Source organism: Ursus arctos, unplaced genomic scaffold (assembly GCF_023065955.2).
Source record: "Ursus arctos isolate Adak ecotype North America unplaced genomic scaffold, UrsArc2.0 scaffold_34, whole genome shotgun sequence".
Classification (NCBI taxonomy): Eukaryota; Metazoa; Chordata; class Mammalia; order Carnivora; family Ursidae; genus Ursus; species Ursus arctos.
The window spans coordinates 18,177,270-18,196,774 of NW_026623030.1; the positions used below are offsets into that span (position 1 = coordinate 18,177,270).

Genomic DNA, 19,505 nt, shown 5'->3' on the forward strand with positions numbered 1-19,505 from the left:
AACTGTCCTTCAGCTCCAGATGTATGCTGAGGCCAAACCTAGTGGAGAAGGGCTTAACCTGAGCTACCTCTCCCGTGAGAGTCCCTGGGTCCTAGAAGCACCTCCCACAGTGCTTTGCGTTTGTTGTGCTAACTCCCTTGGAGCGGTCATTGGTTTGGAAACACGTTTCACATGATTCCCTCAGTCTGGCTTTCCTGTACTGTCATTTTCACCTGTGCGCGGCACAGGCGTGGCGTTCTGGTTCATCACAGACCCTTACCCCCTTTCTTGTGTGCCCGGCCCCCTCCTGAGCAGAGTCCACTTCCTCGTTGATTTTCTGAGGCAGTAGGGAATACTTTCTCTGGCCTGTCTTACACAGGGCAATGGTCTTTTATGCTTCAGCTTTTTATTTTTGTTTTATTTTTTTAAGTAGGCTCCACACCCAGCGTGGAGCCCAGCGCGGGGCTTGAACTCACAACCCTGAGATCAAGACCTGAGCTGAGATCAAGAGTTGGACGCTCCACCGACTGAGCCAGCCAAGCGTCCCCTCTGCTTCAGCTTTTGATAGGAGGCGCACTCCTCGCTTACATAGAACCAAGGCCACTTCTGAGGCCTCTGGGCCCCCTCAGCAGCGCCTGGCCCTCCCGCCCTGCTGGGTGTGAGTTCCCTCCTTGCTTCTGGCCTTGCCGGGTCGCCCTTCCTTGCAAGGTTAGTGGTGTAAGGGAGGTTTCTCTTCTTTGATAACCGGTGTTTCGGGGGTCTCTAGTGCAATGGGGAGTCCGGGTCCGCTCCACATAGCAGGAATTGGACTTCTTTATCCAGTAAGCCTTCCTACTTTGGGTAAGCCTCTCTCCACTTGATGTGGCCTCAGTCTAAATCTGGAGCTGAAGATAGTTCTGGAAGGAATGTGAAAACCAGTTCCTTAGATGCTCCAAAAGACGCCCTCTTCAAATCTCTACTGATTAACCAGCTCCCCCCCCCCCCGCCGCTTCCCCATCTTTAGTCTTTTTATTAAAATGGAGACCTTTTTGTCTCTTCAGTGACATGAACACTATGTGTTCGTTGTCCCCCCTCATCCTGCCTTGGGGTGCACAGCCCGAGCGTGTTGTGTGGAAACAGATCTAAAGTTACAGACCCAGGTTCAAACCCCAGTTCTGCCGCTCGGATCCACACATGACTTAATCTCTCCACGACTGAGGTTTATCTGTACAGTGGGTGTGACAGCCACCCTCCCAGGACCCACCCTCCGACGCAGGCCCTGGGAGGAGGCGAAATGAGATGATGGGTGCCAGGCATTCGGCTTAGTTCCTGCCTCCGAGGACACGCCAGCCCACAGCAGTGAGTACCGCTGCTATAAGGCAAATGGCAAAGAACAGAGCAGAGCTGTGGGGAGGCGAGCGCCGAGGAGCAAAGCACAGACTGTGATTTGGAGAGTCATGTGCCCACCCACTCTGACAGTGTTCCAAGTTGTCTCATGGCTCATGAGAGGAGGATTTCTCTAAAGTCGAGTCACTTCGTTCTGTCTCAGCTCCTGCTCCGGTCCTGAGTAGTGGAGGATTCATTCCCGGTGGAAAAAACCCGCCGAGAGCCTTGTGAGACCCTCGGACCCTGAGCTTACAGTTGAGACCGTCCCCGTGCCGGCTGGGGCCCGGGGCGCGTCCGAGCCGGAGTCCCATGGCTCTTGCTCTTACGGGCTGGGTTGAAGTTTGCACACCAAGGCTGGAGAGAAGGCAGCAGTTAACCTTCTTGTTGCTGCTGCTGCTTTGGAGACTAGAATGGGGTTCAATCATTTCCTTTCCAAGGCTGAGTGCACCCAAGGGCATCTTCGGTTGCTTTAAGAATCCCAGCAGCAAGGAGCAGTGTGTGATGTGTGCGTGCTGAGCGCCTGGAGTGGGTGAAGGAGAGAAGCCGGGCATCGGGCACCAGGAGGCAGTTTCGGGGCGGTGGGCAGTGGGCGGGTGTGTGAGGGCGGGTCCCTTCCAGGCCTGGAGGCTGGCCCTCCACTCTCCCCCTGGAGGCCCAGGATTAGTCACTGCTTTGGCTCTGCCCCGGGCAGCATGCAAAGTGCCTCTTCCCTCCCCGGCCGGGCTGGGGGCCCACTGAAGAGCCAAGTAGGTACCGCAGGGTTATGACGTCAGGGTCCTTATGACGGCTCTTGTGGCAACTCTGGTGTCCCAGCCCCTCCTGCCAGGCGCAGTGCAACATGCATGTGATTTTTTATTTAATTGGGGGAGAATGGACATCACCTGGCATTCACCGCCCTCGCCATTTTCGAGCGTGCAGGGCATATGGGCATTAAAAGCGCATCCACAGCCTTGCACAGCCGTCACCGTGATCCAGTTCCAGGACATCATCGCCCCAAAAGAAACTTCCTGCCCATTAGCTGCTCCTGAAATCCCCCCACTCTCGGCGCCTGGCAACCCCATGGGTTCACTTATTTCAGAAGCTTCGTGTGAATGGCAGCACGCAGCAGTGGCCTTGCACGTCTGGCTTCTGCCACGAGGCGTCCTGTTTTCGAGGTCAGCCGTGTGGTAGCAGGGTCCGTGCTGCCGGCCTTCCCGTGGCCGCACGCTGTTCCCTTGGGTAGCGCTCCCCTGTTCTGTTGATGTGCCCGCCGGCGGCTGGACGCTTGCGTGTACCCGTTTGTGCATTTGGCCATTGTGCGTGGTGCGTATGGGATTTGGATTGTTTTCCGCGGCGTGAACAGCCTCACGAGGGTGGTGCTATTATTATCTCCGTATCACGGAGGAGGAGGAGGCAGCAGCCCCGGGGAGACGGTCTAGTAGGACGCGGAGCTGGGGACTGAGCCAGCAGCTCTGGGTGGCGATGTCGTGAGCCCACCTTTCTGTCTGACCCGGCTCACCTCTGTATTCTGGGACTTTGGCCGACGATGCTTGGCTTGAGTCCGGCCGGTCTGTCAGGACACGGTGAGCAGAGGAGCTCCAGGGGCCCCGGAAGCCGCGGAGACCTGCCCAGTGATGCCACTCGGGGTCCTGGGGCCTGTGTGCAGGGTGGCACTGAGATGGAGGGGCAGGCTGGCTCCTGGGGAGCCCCTGGAGAGCTCAGAAGCAGACTTTCAGCCGCCCTTGCTCCTTGCAACTTTATTACCTCCCCCCTCCCCCGACTGCTCCCCGTGCGGTCCTCTCAGTGGGTCCCCTGCATCCTGTCCTTTGCACCAACCCTCCGTTCTGTCACCAGGCACATGGGATCTTGTCCCCCACCTTAGCATCCTCTGTGAACTTGGGGTGAAGTCTAAATGCCTTAGCTCAATGCATGTGACCGCCGATACCTGTCTACCCTTGCTCCCCTGTCCCTTGCCTGCCTCCCCCCCCCGCCCCATGCTGAAGAACCCAGGGCTTCCTGAGCTCTTCCCATTCCGCCTCTGCCAGCCCTGCCCGCCCCAGCCTCAGCCTTCCCATAGGGCCTTGTCCCCCACCCCATCCCTGTGGACTGGAAGCCCCACTCCAGCCCTGGTGCTCCTGGCAAGTGGACACCACATTTATTATCCTGGATCCCAGCGAGGTGACGCCCGCTTCCAAGAGAGGAGGGCTCTGCCTTTTGCGCCTGCGCCCCTGGCACCTAGCAGGTGCCAAGCAAAGCCGAGGCACTGACTGAATGTCTCTCAATGAGTGGCGGGGCATCTGTCAGAGGGCTGAGTGACCCAGGCGGACCACGGGGGAGTCAGTCCGGCCTCCCACACCCCTGCAGGCCAGCGTGGATTCAGGAAGGGGCAGGTGATACTTTATGTGCCCTTTGCCGCCGGACTTGGGCCCCTGGAAATAAAGGCTCAGGTAGTCTTGGCCACCCCAGACTGGGTGCGCCCAAGGCTGATGTTCATTTCTTCTCGGGTCAGATGAGGGAAACCAGCCTTCGTGGGAGATTTCACGCCCCTTTCTCTGCCCCCCCCCCCATCTCCTGCCTCCTCCTTTTTGAGCGTTGTCTCTGACCTCCTGGTCTGTGTGACCCCCGTCTCCTGCCTGGTGACCCCTTGCATAACACAGTGAGGCTGTGAGCTGGACTCCACCGCCTGACAGGTGAGACCAGGACCAGGCAGACACCCCAGATGCATTACATCACTCCTCATTCCTCCTACCCCAAACCCCGGCAACCCCTTAATCTCCTTTCTAGACTGGCTTAATTTGCCGATTCTGGACATTTCCTCCAAATGGAATCGTACCGTATGTGACTTGGGCCTAGTTTCTTTCCTTAGCATCACGTGTTCAAGGCTCATCCGTGTTGGAGCACGTGTCCATGCTTCGTCCCATTTAATGACCGGATCCCGTTCCGCTGGGTGGACAGACCACGGCTGGTTTACCTGTTCACCTGTTGATGGACTGTTGGGTGGTCCTTTTATGGCTACTGCGAATCGTACTGCTATGAACATCCGTACGGGTTTTTGTGCGACGTCTCTTTTCATTTCTCTTGGGTACGTGCTCGGGAGTAGGATTTCTGGATTATAGGGTGAATCTGTGCTGTGTTTATAGAGAAACCACGAAACCTTTTCCCCAGTGGCTACGCCATCTTACACTCCATCAGCCACGTACGAGGGTTCCAATCTCTCCACATCCTCACCAGCCCTCCTTACGGTCTGTCCCATTTTTCATTCTGGCCATCAGAGTTAAAATTCAAGATTATACAAGTGAACCCTGTTAATTACAGGAAAGTTAAAGGACAGATAAGCAGAAGTAAGAGACCAGAGGAAGACAGGAATGTCTTGGAATTCTACCACCTGGAAGCAATGTACTGTTTTGTTGTGCATCTTTTCTTGTGGTCTCCTGTGCGCACACGTATGTCATTATGAACTTTCATATACACGAGATCTTGTGGCCTGTTGGTTTTTCCCTGTAGTGAAATCCCGTGAACGTTCCATGTTCTAAATATTTTATTTTATACATATATAGATTTATTTTTAAGTAAGCTCCTTGCCCAGCATGGAGCCCAACATGGGGCGCAAACCCACGACCCCGAGATCCTGACCTGAGCTAAGATCGAGAGTCGGACACTTAACCGACGGAGCCACCCAGGCGCCCCTCTAAATATTTTAAACATGTTTTTGCAGGGTGTGTGGTGTTCTGTCTTCAGGACGCACCAGGATTTATTTCACCCGGTTTCCTTGTGGCTCACCCTTTCCCCAGGCGTTTGCTGTTTTAGGCAGGCAGTGATGAGGACTCTGGCCTGTTTATCTCCCTACACTGGTCTGAGCCCCTCGGCTTTTGTTCCTCGGGATCCAGTTGCTGGTTGAAAGCCCAGATACCAGCGCTGTCCAGTACAAATATAATGCAAGGTGTACTAATGGGGGATGTTTCTTAGAAGCTGTATATGTAAAGTAATTCTACATTTTCCAGTAACCGTGTTTAAAAAAAAGAAACAAATGAAGTTAATATTTTACTCTACCCTATGAGGTCTAAAATTTCAGCGTATGACCCATATAAAAATTATTGAGACAGTTTACATTCTTTTTTGTACTAAGTCTTTGGAAGCTGGTGTGTATTTTACACCTCCCCGGACTGGCCACCTTGCAAGGGCTTAGCTGCCACATGGGGCTAGTGACTAGCAGGTGTATACTTTCCGGTTGAAGCTTTTGATAAAAAGTGACAGGTCAGGTCACCCCCCCCCCCCACAAACACATACACACACACACACACACACACACACACACACACACACACACAGATTGAGCCAGTTAAACTCCCACCAGCCCGTGGAAGGGTGTGAAATCAACCCTCAGGTTGAAATCTGAAACCAAAGATAATGAGGTCAACATGCCTAGGTACCCAAGTGGCTCTGTCTCTCGTCTCCATGGCAACCGTGACCTCATGGGGACCTGGAGAAAGGGCTGAGTGAGCAACAGGGAAACAAGAAAAGCTTCCATCCTGGGAGCCCCCCAGGGGGCCTTGCACACATGGGGCAGGTGCGTGCAGGACTGACCGTCTGGGGGATCCTGGACCTGAGGGTTCTTTGAAAGTCAGTCCATGAGGCTTCAGATGTTCTTCCTGCAGATATGGAGGCAGAGGAGCCTTGCCTAAGTTGAGCCCCGAGCTCTTGGCTCTGGGGATCTGGGTACAGAAGACAGGGAACTGGAGGTGGGAGGTTGTTTTCCTAACCCCTCTGCTTTCAATCAGGCACGACAGGAAGGGTTGTGCGCACTTTGCATGCAATTAGCTGGAAACTTCAGTAGAGGGAACCTGGTCTTGAGGATTTCTGGTTTACACACCTTATCTGTGTGACCTTGGGCAAGTCTCCGTGTTCCCATCTCTAGAATGGGGATAAAAACCATGCTTGCCCCATAGGGTTGATGAGAGGCTTATGTGAGCCAGGGCTTACCAGGAGTAGGGCTGAGCACCGTGCCCTGGACCCGGTGAATGCTCAGTGAATGTCAGCTCTTGTGGTTCTCCTGCGTATGCACGGAATTCATTTTTTTAATGGCTCAATTGAGATGTAAGTTACATACTGTCCATTTCACCCATTTCAAGTGTGCTCAGTAGTTTTTAGTGTAATCACAGGGCTGTGCCACCATCACCACAATCTAACTTTGGAACATTGTCATCCCCTGCCCCCCCGCAACACACACACACACGCAGCCTCAGTGCCTATTAGCATGACTCCCCATTCTTCCCCAGCCCCAGGCAAGCACTGGTCTACTTTGGATTTGCCTATCTGAGCATCTCCTATAAATGGAATCACGCCACGAGCGGCCTTCGTGACCGGCCTCTATTACGTAGCATCATTTTGACGGTAACTCATCTGTAATAGGGGTTGTCCAGGAGCATCTTTGGCTATAATTTCTGATCGTTATTTTTCATCAGATCAGGGTTTTGTTTTGTTTTTTTAAATCTGCGGTTGAGAACTGGGAGCTGCCTTTGCTCACACAGGGGGAGGCAGTGTGGGGCCTCAGTAAGCAACGGAGCAAACCCGAAACCACACACGTTCTGCCAGACAAACTGAGCCCAAACCCTGGGTCTGCCTTTCAAGTTCTGACCTTCAGCAAGTTACCGATCCTCTCAGATCCTCAGTTTGTTGTTCTGTAAAATGGGAGCGTCTGTCCGTCCTAGGGTCACGGAAAGGACTAAGTAAGAATGTGTGCGTGCAGGACATGCTGCTCCGCCAACGGATGATTCATCTACAGTGATGTTTTCGAGATCCCTGGGCCGTCCATACGGGACCATATCGTGTGCTTAAAATATTCGTTACGTGACTAATAAGTATGCATTGCGTATTAGAGAAAATTTGGAAAATATAGATGAATCAAAGCAAAACAAACACTTTAATCTCGCTGGTGGGAGAAACAACTGCTATTATTATTTCAGGGAAAATAAGTCCAGATTTTCTTTCGTTACTTCTATACATTTGTAGGTGTCTGCATATTTCCCCCAGCATGAGGTCCTGCTGTGTTTGTAGCAAGCTGTTGTGTTTTTGTTTTAAGTTGGCTCCGGTGCGGGGCTTGACCTCACCATCCCGAGATCAAGAGTCGCGTGCTCGACTGGTGGGCACCTGGGTGGCTCAGTCGGTTAAGCATCTGCCTTCGGCTCAGGTCATGGTCTCAGGGTCCTGGGATCAAGTCCCGCATCGGGATCCCTGCTCAGTGGGGAGTCTGCTTCTCCCTCTCCCTCTGCCTCTCCCCCTGCTTGTGCTCTCTCTCTCTCTGTCAAATAAATAAAATCTTTAAAAAAAAAAAAAGTCGCATGCTCTACCAACTGAGCCACCCAGGTGCCCCAGCAAGCTTTTTTTTTTTTTTTTAATATTTTATTTATTTATTTGACAGAGAGGCAGTGAGAGAGGGAACACGAGCAGGGGGAGTGGGAGAGGGAGAAGCAGACTCCCCACTGAGCAGGGAGCCTGGGATCATGACCTGAGCCGAAAGCAGATGCTTAACGGCTGAGCCACCCAGGCGCCCCTCCAGCAAAGCTGTTTTTAAACAACATCATATGTGGAGTATATTTTCATGTCAGATATACAATTGTCGCTTTTCAAAACCAACATGCTTTTTTTTTTTTTTCCATTGGCTAAGTATACCACCAAATATTTCACCAATCTGCCTTTTGTGAGCGCTTAGGTTGAGTCCAGTTTTTAAGCCGTTAGGAATACGAAGGTGCGGCACCCGGCTAGCTTAGTTGGTAGAGCGTGTGACTCTTGATCTCGGGGTTGTAAGTTCGAGCCCCAGGTTGGGCATGGAGATTACTTAGAGAAAATCTTTAAAAAAGTAAAAAACTAATATAAAGGTGAACACATTTATATATTCATGTTTTGTTTTTGTTGGATTTGTTTTTTTTTAGGACAAATTCTTGCTAAGTAGAACTACTGAATTTTTTTTTCAAATTAGTGAATTTTTCATGTAAACCTTTTATTGTGATATCATGCACCGAAAAGTGCATCACTCATGAGCATATAGTTGCATGAACTTGTTGAGAACATGTGTGTATAGACTGCACCTGGATCAAGAAATAGAATATTCCCAGTACCCAGAGCCCCCACCCCCATTCAAATTGCTACTGTCCCCTCAGGGGCAACCACTATCCTGACTTCTCTTTTTAAAAATTAAGACAAGGGCACCTGGGTGGCTCAGCGGGTTAAGCGTCCGACTCTTGATTTTGGCTCAGGTCATGATCTCAGGGTTGTGAGATCAGGCCCCACATTGGGCTCCCACTGGGTGTGGGGCCTGCTTGAGATTCTCTCTCTCCCTCTGTCCCCCTCTAAAAGAAAATTAAGTTAATGTCATTATTAATAGAGAAGTTTTAGATAGGTTCATAGCAAAATTCAGGGGAAATTACAGTTTTCTCATATACCCACCCCACCCCCACCCATGCATGGTCTCCCCCATTATGAATAATCCCCCAACAGAGTGGTATGCTGGATATAGTCGATGAACCTACATGACACGTCATCATTGCCCCAACTCCATTGTGTACATTGGGGTTCCCTCTTGGGGTTGTAGGTTCTGTGGGTTTGGACATACGTACAGTGACAGGCGTCCATCATGATGATATCCTACAGAATCTTTTCACTGCTATAAAAACCTTCTCTATTCATTCCTCACCCCTGCGACCTCTGACAGCCACTGACCTCTCTCATGTCTTCGTAGTTTTGCCTTATCCAGAGTGTCCTACAGTTGGAATCGTCCAGAACATAGCTTTTCTATTCCAACTTCTAACACTATAGATGAGTTTTGCCTGTTTTTGAACTTTATCTGGATGGAATCCCAAAGTACATGCTCTTTCCTGACTTCTTTTGCTTGTTTTTACGTTTTTGTTTTTTTTTTTTTAAGATTTCTAAATTTTTTAGAAGTAATCTCTACACCCAATGTGGGGCTCGAACTCACAACCCCGAGATCAAGAGTCGCACGCTCCACCAACTAAGCCGGCCAGACGCCCATTTTTGTGTTTTGGAAACTCACCGGAGTTACAACACATAGTGTTGGTACAGGCTGTATACTGTTGTATTAAGGGACTAGACTACACTGTAACATGTTGTATCCACCACTGCTGGGTGTTTGGATAGCTTCCAGTTTAGGGCTGTTGAAATCGTATTGCCATGAACCTCCTTCTGCGCATTTTCTGATGAGCCCTGGTACGCGTTTCTGGTGCGCGTGTACCCGGGAGTGGAATTGCCAGGCTATCGAGTGTACGCACGTCCTTGCTGATACCCGCGTGCTGTAAACGGCCACATCCTCCTCCAGAAAGCTGGGAACTGCCCCTGGCGGTTGTCAGCCTTTTCAAGGGTCCGTTTCTACATTGGTAACGGGATACAGCCCGATCCCAGGGTGTCATGGGGAAGAGAAGAGCTCCTGTGTGGAGATGCGCGTCGCACTCCACGAGCCCTCAGTACCAGTTGGCAGTTATAAGGAGTATTTTCTAACCAACAACAGCTTTTAGGGAGGCTGGAGAATTCTGAGGTGCAGACTCTCGGAGAGATACAACCTGAGACCAAAAAAAAAAGCGAGGTGGCCGGCTGGCTCAGTCAGTAGAGCATGCAACCCTTGACCTTGGGGTTGTAAGTTTGAGCCCCGTGTTGGGTGTAGAGATGACTTAAAAAAATTCTTAAAAAAAAACATGAGAGACTATGGACTATGAGAAACAAACTGAGGGCCTCAGAGGGGAGGGGGGTGGGGGAATGGGATAGACCGGTGATGGGTAGTGAGGGCACGTATTGCATGGTGCACTGGGTGTTATACACAACTAATGAATCATTGAGCCTTACATCAGAAACCGGGGATGTACTGTATGGTGACTAACATAATATAATAAAAATCATTATAAAAAAAAACTTAAAAAAAAAAAACCAACAGGAAATGAGACGACCAGCTGGTCCCAGAAATTGGCGGCTTCTGCAACAGGAGGAGAAAGGATGTTTAGGCATGGGAAGCACTGGGAGGAAGGGGGAGGGGGCTGGCTGTTCTTCAGCCCAGTGCCTGTTTGGAAGGTTCTGCCTGGACTGTACATCATCCCCGGGAACCAGATGTAAGGGCCTTGCACGCCGGGGAATACGGGCAGACGGGAGCTCCTGAGCAGCGGGTGCGGGAGGCTCGGGAGAGGGAGCCCAGCTCCACGGAGGCCCAGCTGTGTGGTGGCAAGTGCTCTGAGCTGTGGTGTCTGAATTAGGAGACAGAGGAGTAGCTACTCCCCTCCAGGGTTGTGTTGAGGCTGAAATGAGAAGATGCAGGTCAGTGTTTCATACTGTGCGTTTGATACACTAAGCCCTTATGTGGACCAAACCGTTACGAGTCCTGGAACGCACAAGGGCCCGTCTCCGCTGTGGAAGAAACATGGCCCACCAGCCCCGAAAGGGTCATTAGGAAAAACTCCCGTATGTGGGTCTTCTAGAACTATTGGGGAGATCATACGTCACTGCAGCGCAATTATCAAAATCCTATTTCTTTTCCTTCCAGTTCCCTCGCTGCACCAGATTCTCTTTCTGTGTCTCACTGAGCGTCTCCCAAATCACCCAGCGCCAGCCTGAACCGCTTTTCCCTTTCATACTCCTCTGTCTTGCGATATGGTTGCGACCGTATGAAGCCCCTTGCTCAGCTAGGAAGACACCCGTCTTCAGGAGTGGGAGGGGAGGCAGTCAGACAAATAGATGGGGTCCTTTTAGCTGGCTGGGGAAGGGGAGAATGACCTGGTTCACGTTCGTGCTGTCCCGGGAGCTGCTGTTACATTGCTGAGGGGATCAGAACGAGTAACCCCACAGGTGCCTCGCCAGGAGGGATGGGAAACCGTTTGTTGGATTCTTCGTCTGGTGGGGCTCAGTGTGGGCTGGGTGGGGAACGCAGGAGAATGATGGAACCGGGAGGGTGGGGACGAGGCAGGAGAATGTCACCAGCCTCCCGTTGGTGGCTTCCGAGTTCAGGGGTCACTGATGTCTTCCTGTCTCTCTCCCCCCCTCCTTTCCTTCCCCTCCCCTGCTTCTCAGTCTCCTCAGACCAGATCGAGCAGCTCCACCGGCGGTTTAAGCAGCTGAGCGGAGATCAGCCCACCATTCGGTAAGATCTGCGGTTGGCTTTGGGCGTTGGGCAGGTTCATGGCAGAAATCCTTGAGGATTTCTCTTTCTGTCTCTTTCTTTCTTTGAGTGCAGTGACTCTGGGAGAGCCCCCTGGGTTGCCCCAATTCCTGTGTTGAACCTATAGTTGTTATAATTCTTTGGGTCCCTTCTAGACGAGATGTTCTAGAGCCAATCTAGAGCCACACCTGTTTTTCTTGGGATCTGGAATGTCTAACTAGAGTGAGGACAGTGGGCCAGTCAGCCATGCCTACCCTACCCTGACTTCCTCAAATGAGACATGCTCCTGGCCTCTGTACTTAGAATCCCAGATAGACATTGAAGGTCTGTTGAATGTCTCTTGACTCTGCTTCCTCTCGGTGGTTAGTTCCAGCCTCAGGCAAGATGGCGGGAGCAGCCTCTGATTTCTGTCAAGGAAACTGGCCATCCCGCATTGTGTTTTTAACGTTAATCTTTTAGAAGCTATGTAGGTTTAAGGAGGAATGCCTTAAACTGTACTCCTTATCCTAGAAGAGTATGTTCAGTCTTAGATGCTGGTTGAGTTACATAGAACTCGGTTAGTGAGAAGTCCTAGTTAGCGTGTTTGGTCATCACAGAGTTGGCCAAGAGGCTTCGAGTCAGATTGTAGCAAGCAGAGTTTCCAATGCAAAGTAAACAGTGTTCCACCGCAAACTTTCTAACAGATGTAGTTTCCTAAAAATAAATATTCAAGGTCTGAAGGTTACAGTCTTCGAACTTCAAAACAAACATTTGAATAATCTAGGGAAACTTCCTTTGTCTTAGTAAACAGACTTAAATTTCACCTAAGTTTTATGGAAACCGACGATAAAATATCCACTTTCCCTTGTCTGTCTAAACAAAAGCATGTTGCTAATCCCATGCATTATGTTCTCAAAGCTTCCATTCCCAGAGCTTAGAGTCTGGTAATCTCATGGTTCCTGTGGCCTCCTGTCTCAATTTGATTATACCCAAGGCCAAATTAGAGCCAGTTAGGACTGACATCTTTAATTCTATCCAGGACACCTGCTAAGCCCAGTAAAGGAGAGGGAGTGAGCCCAGCGGAAAGTCACCTGGCTTTTCATTGGCTCTGAGAGTGTTACATGTCTGAGTCGGAGCCAATCACCATGGCCGGGGCTAGAGATGCAAATTCGTTTTTCCCTGTGAGGGAGTGGAGCTGGGTCATCAGCCAGGGGCAGGGATGGAGGGTAGAGTGGTTTCCCAGAGCAAAGTGGGCTGAGGAGTGGGTGTAGGGTGGGAACACCTCAGCCGGGCATTTGGGCGTCTAAGGGGAGGTAACACCTGTGCACCTGGGTATTGGAACATGGAAGTGGCAAGGGCACTTCTCCCCCTCCTTCCGTCAGAAGTTTCTGGGCACATGCTCTGTGCCAGATGCTCGGTTCCTGTGCTGGTGGATGCAGCTTACGGCGGGAGATGTGTGAAAGTGGGGCCCCCTTTTTCAAGATACTTTTCTGGCAAGCGATGCCCCCAGCCCTGGACCAAAAGCTGCTGTGCTCGGGGGCTGAGGGGATCTGTGGGTCTTGACTATTGAGAGGTTTTAAGTTCAACTTGCGCGTGTGTTTAATTTTCAGAGTTGGGGGAAACAGGCAAAAACCCACACTTGGGAAACCAATTACACTGGAATCCTCTGTACCAGGGGCTGTGGGAGTGGGCGTTAGTTACTCTGGTCTCCGAGCCTGTCTCTTCACCCGTAAGGTGAGCATGGGCCAGCGGGGTTTGGTCTGGGCCCTAAGCGTGAGCAGATGCCTACAAGAAGGTTCCACTCTGAGCCCGGTTCGTTGGCACTTGGCAGCCAGGCTGTCGTCCTCCCACGGTTGCTGAGGCCTCGCGGACCCACGTTGAGGGGCCAACCAGCAGGTGTCTACTCCTGGGGCTGGAGTGGGGGTGGGGAGCCCAGGTGCTGCGTGAGGAGGAGGCTGTGATGCCCGTGGAGCTCCTCCCAGTTTCAGGTTCTAGCATCCGAGCTGCGTGTGGCCCGGTGGCCCCTCCTGGGCCTTGGCAAGGACACACTGAAACGGAACGTGCTCTGCACACACCCCTTCCCAGCTGGAGTGTGTGCACGGATCACACGGGAACCTTCCTCGTGCAGGCTTGGCTTCGGCAGGTGTGCGGGGCCTGAGACTCTGCATTTCTAACCAGCACCTGTGCTCACGCCCCCTGAGCGCACGGCCCTGGGGCGTAGTAAGCGCTCAGCAGAGGCCACCATGCGTCTGTCCCCCACCCAGCCTGAGTGCCGCTCCGCTCTCCTGTCCCCGGGGCTCAGGTGTCAGTCTGGGCGGTACTAACCACCTCCTCTCTCCTCCACCCTGTGGCCTCCCTCCTCTGCCTCACGTCCCGCCGTCCAAATCCCACACGGCTGTTAGGTCTTAGCAGAAGCAGGGTCTTTTCCGGGAAGTCTGTCTTGATGCCCCCGCACCCACCCCGGTCAGCACCCTGTCAGGCTTTCCAGGCCCCTTACATCTTCCCTGTGCGGTTTCTGCCTCCCCGTGGGACGGCGAGTGTGGCTGTGTGTGCGATCACCCGGGAATCATGTTACCATGCAGGGTTGACGCACAGGTCTGGAGCGGGGCCCCAGTCTCTGCATTTCCAGCAAGCATGCGTGGTCACGGGCAGGCCGCCCTCCCCAGTACCGAGGATGGTGCCCAGGAGCCCTTCCGGGTTGGGTGGGTGGCGGCTGCACCCCCGCAGGCACCGAGGGGCCCGTGTTGCAGGCTCCTGCCTCCCACTCGTGGGCACATGAGCCGTGGGCTCTGCCCGCCCACCCTGCACACCCACCCCCAGGACCAACATATGGATCACGCTTTTCCCACCTGCCCTCGTGCAAGCCCTGAGTGTGTCTGCCTAGACCCAGTGAGCAGCCCCTGCTCCCAGGCCTCGGGGCTCCCCTGTGCCCTTGATCTCACGTCCGTACTCTTTAGCTGGGGACCACCAAGGTCTTCAGATGCTGGCTTTTGCTTTGCCAAGGTCTTCTTGTGGACACCGCCTCCTCCAAGATAACCCTCCTACCCCCTGCACACCCACAGCCTCCTCCTGGGGGTGCCCAATCCCCCCCATAGTGCAGAATCGTAACTGTGCCCCTAACAGACCGCTGGCCCCATGAGGGGCAGAACCTGGGTCTTGGTCCCTGGCTGTAGTGCTGTGTCCAGGACTGGTGACGTACAGAGTCGCTGGGAGGACCATTACTGGTTGGTTGAATGAATGAGAGAGAACAAAGTAATGAGAAAAAGTGAGTGTAAGGACAGCGGAAGTTCTTTATAAGCTACGAAGCATGGAATCCACGAGACCCATTGTTAACACTGTGTCCCTGCATAGGTGTGCAAATCCCTGGGCAAGAATTTATCCAGGGCCTGGTTCATAGGAACGTTCATGGATGTAAGCGGTTATTCACCGAGCAGGTTTCGTGTGCTGCGTAGCTGGAGAATGTTACTGGAGTCTCCTAAAACCCTACAGGAAGTAGTGGTAGGAACACCTGTTCTCCCCATTTTACAGATGGGAAAGTCCGGCTCAGAGAGGTGCTGTGCCTGTTCCCGAGCCACAGAGCTCCTACGTGGAGGAGCTGAGATTGAGCCCAGGGCTGAGATCCCTCTGTAAGGACGCTGTGGGCATTGCTGTAACTTGGGAGTGGCCTCTGAGGACCTCCGTCTCCCTGCTCTGCCATCTGCGGACCCTCCACCCTTATCATCCTTGGGTGGGCGTGTATAATCTCCATCACCAAAGCCCCAGCTCCAGGGTCTCACACCGTCTGCCGGGAGGTTAGTGTCAGCAGCACACAGCGCTGGACGGAGGGGGTAGACCACAGTGTTTTATGCAAACAGGCCTGCCTGAAGGCCCCCCACTCCCCGAACCACTTTGCCTGGTCCTAATATACGTTTCAGGACCTGGGGAAGATTGTTGGGGCAGGTTTTTGGGTCCCTCAGGCGTTCCTGCCCATCCCAGGGCAGAAGGGATGAGCAGCCCTGGGCTGGGATCTGGTCCCCAGCGCCGTCCCCACACTGCCAAGGGTTTCCCCAGTGACCCTGGGCCGAGCCTTCAACCTCTCTGGTACCTGGGCACATCCAGGGAGCTGTGGACTCTGCCGGGGTTTCTGAGCAGGGAAGGGAGCTTTGGTTCATTAGTGTCGAGCTTGTGAAGGGCATCGCCCGGGGTCCCCTGGGTGAGTCCCCCAGCACCACGGTCAGTGAGGGGTATGGGAGGTGGCACTCTTTGCCCTGCCTTCTCAGAGAATGAGGTGCCCAAGAGCTTCTTCGGAGCCTGTGGGGCAGGGTTAAAGTTAAGTTGTGTTAAAAAAGTAGTGAAGAATTGAGTTTCTGAATTTGTGACTTTAATAAATTGCGTATAGCTTAAAAAAAATTTCTCACAAGGTGGGAACTGCCAGAAGGGATTTAACTTTTTAACCCACCATGTCCTGCCCAAGTTTGGTTGGTCTCTTGTCCTTCTGAAAATGATCTCGGGATGTGCAGGGACGGCCTCACCCGGAGGCCCCGGAGCTGCTCAGAACCTGATTTAAAAAAAAAAAAAATAGGGGGCGCCTGGGTAGCGCAGTCGTTAAGCGTCTGCCTTCGGCTCAGGGCGTGATCCTGGCGTTCCGGGATCGAGTCCCACATCGGGCTTCTCCGCTGGGAGCCTGCTTCTTCCTCTCCCACTCCCCTGCTATGTTCCCTCTCTCGCTGGCTGTCTCTCTGTCACATAAATAAATAAAATCTTTAAAAAAAAAATATATATATATATATATATATATATGGGCGCCTGGGTGGCACAGCGGTTAAGCGTCTGCCTTCAGCTCAGCGCGTGATCCCAGCGTTCTGGGATCGAGTCCCACATCAGGCTCCTCCGTTATGAGGCTGCTTCTTCCTCTCCCACTCCCCCTGCTTGTGTTCCCTCTCTCTCTGGCTGTCTCTATCTCTGTCAAATAAATAAATAAAATCTTAAAAAAAATATATGTATATATCTGCATTCTTTTTCTTTAAGGCCCCCCCTTAAATTGTATATGTTGCAGGACCCCCAAAATCTGAGTCTACTCTGACCAACAAAACACTGAGCTCTGAGTCCTCTCGGAGAAATGCTTGAATAGAAAACGGTCATTGGACACATCGATTGGGTACCTGGGCCGTGCAGACTTCTGTCCTCAAGAGCTTCTCTTCCAGCAGGGAAGCCCCTCCCCTGAGTGAACCCACGAACAGCCAGGAATATTCTAGATCACGAGGGAAATACAGTAATTGCCTCTAGCACTACGTCTCTCTCTATTCGGGGCCACTTAAGCGGTCAGTGCCTTGAATGGCACATTTTACTCCTTGAGCGCGCCGTGGCCGGCTCACCACCCCCCAGAAATAGCGTGGGATCCTTCAGACAGGGCGATGCAGGCCAGTAGGAGGTCTGATTCGATAGAGCCACATTGCAAAAATATTTTTAGATTCATCACGCCGTGTAGCGTGAGCCCTGGAATAAACGGAGCCACGGCCAAGAGAAAGGGAGCAGTGTCCATTGCTGGTTGTTGCCAAAGCGCAGAGTGGCATTCTTTTTTTTTTTTTTTAAGATTTTTATTTATTCATTTGACAGAGAGACAGCCAGTGAGAGAGGGAACACAAGCAGGAGGAGTGGGAGAGAAAGAAACAGGCTCCCAGCAGAAGAGCTTGATGTGGGGCTCGATCCCAGAACTCCAGGATCACGCCCTGAGCCAAAGGCAGACGCTTAACCCACCGAGCCAGCCAGGTGCCAGGGCAGAGCAGCGTTCTTACAGGCCTCACACCAGGGCACCAGCAGAAGTCCTAACTCTGCGTCCTGCTTCGCATCCCCTGGCAGCACTTAGCACTGCCGTGTCGCGTTCAAGGTCAGCTCAGAGTCAAAGTGCGTACCTGGGAGCCCCGGTTGCCATCAGCCGGGGGCTGACTTGTGCCAGGCACAGGGCCGCACGTGCACCTGCCTGGTCCCGAGGGTCTCAGGAACCCTATGAAGTTCACACCATTGTCCCATCTTCCAGAGTAAGAAACTGAGGCTGAAGAGGATAAGGTCCCCAGCAGGGCCGGGGTTCAAAAGCAGAGCCTGGAGCCCCCGAGTAACTGTTTTCCTCACTATCTAAGATTTCTCTTTGCATGGGTTTACTTACAGAGGGTCTTCCCTGCTTAGAAGAACAGCCGGAGCCTATGGTGATCATATTGCTTTTCCTGAAATCCTTTTAACCCAGTCACTTTGCTTTTAACCTGTCAAATAGCTGAAAATGTCTTTTTTTTTTTTTTTAAGTACTCCTGATAATGAAGAGTTGAGGCTCTGCATACATCATCAGGCCATTTTGCTGTCAGTGTTTAATGAATTCCGAGAGTTAATGAGTCCTCCCTTTCAAGCCTCAGCTAGCGTGCACATTCATCTGACGAAGAAAAGCCTGCAGCTGCCTGTAGAACTCCCCAGGCGACCGTGGGCGCGAGGGGTCCCGCTCTCCCATCCGCTCAGGTGACAGGGAGAGCTGGGCAGGAGTCCCTTGGGTGTGAAGGGTGCTAAGATGTCCCCAAGCAGGGCGAAGCTTTCTAAATGGACTTGAGAAATTCGCAGGTACTTGAATGTAAAGTTTTTACAGAGACCCTTTCCCGGGGAGGTTTAACACTGACTCAGCCCTTGATGGTGAAAGCAGGTGGACCTTCCGTGGCAGGTTCTGGCATCCGCCCGGGATGCCGGAGTGAATGACAGGTGTGCTTCTCTCCGCCTCTCCTGGGGGCTCCTGTTGCGAGGTGGGGGGGCCGCGTGTTGGGGTGCACCAGCGTGCAAGCAAGTCCGTCACATCTGAGCTAAGGAAAGGAAACAGGGTGGAGCGTGCCTCTCTGGGGACCATGGTGGGGAGAGGCACCTTGGGGTAGGTGGCCATGTTTGGGCAGGAGCAGAGGGGACAGAAGGAGCTACATCTGATGACGAGGGAAGGGGCTCTAGGCAGAGGCGTTGGCCCACCGGGTGGGATGTGCTGCTTCCCCGCCTCCCTGCTGGCCCGTCAGCCTCCTGCTCCGGCTGCCCCGGCCTCATGGATATTCCTGCCGTTCCCGCCCCAGAGCTCTCGAACACAACTCACTGTTCCTTCTTTCTAGAATGCTTTTCTTCAGAGCAGGGTTTCTGTTGGCCCTTGGGGCTGGAGAGAGAGAGAGAGATACAGCGAGCGTGTGTGCGTGTGTGTGTGTGCGTGTGTGTGTGTGTGTGTGTGTGTGTTCTGTGCACTGTAGGGCGTAGAGTGCATCCTGGGCCTCTGCCCACTAGATACCATCCCTCCCCTGGGATGACACCAAAAATGTCCCCAGACGTTGCCTGGTGTTCCCTAGGGGTTGAGAACTCGCCACTCTCTGGTCTCTGCTCAAGCGTCACCTTTGCCAGGAGGCCTTCCCTGCTCACCCCACTGAGACCTTGTCCAGTTCCCCATGGTCTCCATCCTGCCCCTGCTTGGTTTGCTTGCACAGTGCTCGCTGCTGCCTGAGACCCTCCATGTTCCCTCTGTCGTCTTTCCCCTGCTGGAATCCCGGGAGGGGCCATGTCCGTCCTGCTCACCCCTGGAGCCAGCACCTAGAACAGCGCCTGGCCGAGGAAGGTGCCAGAATACTTGTTGTTCCTCCTGTGATGAGGACGCGGCAGGTGTCGGGAGGGCAGCTGGGTCCGAGCCTGGAGCGGGTACGGGAGAAGCTGAGAAAGCGTGTGGCTGGGAGGAATGACGTTGGCGATGCAGCCCCTGCTTTCGGAAGATGCACTTGCCTGGCGGCAAGGGGTCCAGGGCCTTTTCTGCCCGAGCTTTTGTGCAAAGGCATGAGGATGGGAGAAACAGATGCCTGGTGCATTTAGGGACTTCCTAGTGTGTCTTAAACCTTAACCGTCCCACGAGCTCCCTGGGGATCACGTCCAAGTGCAGGTTCTGATTCCGGGCCAGCTAAGGCTCTGTGTTTCTCACAAGCTCCAAATGACGCTGATACTGCTGGTCCGGGGACCACACTGAGTTGCTCAGCATTGCCCGGGGAGACCCACGCATGATACGTGAGGCTGGGCCCCTCCT

At 53.0% G+C, this 19,505-nt stretch overlaps 1 protein-coding gene across 1 annotated transcript in view; it reads left to right on the forward strand.

The window, feature by feature from the left end:
• TESC (tescalcin) overlaps positions 1-19,505 on the forward strand; it is a 51,156-nt gene that overhangs the window by 9,494 nt on the left and 22,157 nt on the right. The window contains exon 2 of the mRNA XM_026514962.4: positions 11,386-11,455. Within this exon, the coding sequence (XP_026370747.1) occupies positions 11,386-11,455 (70 nt within the window). The remainder of the gene's footprint in view (positions 1-11,385; positions 11,456-19,505) is intronic.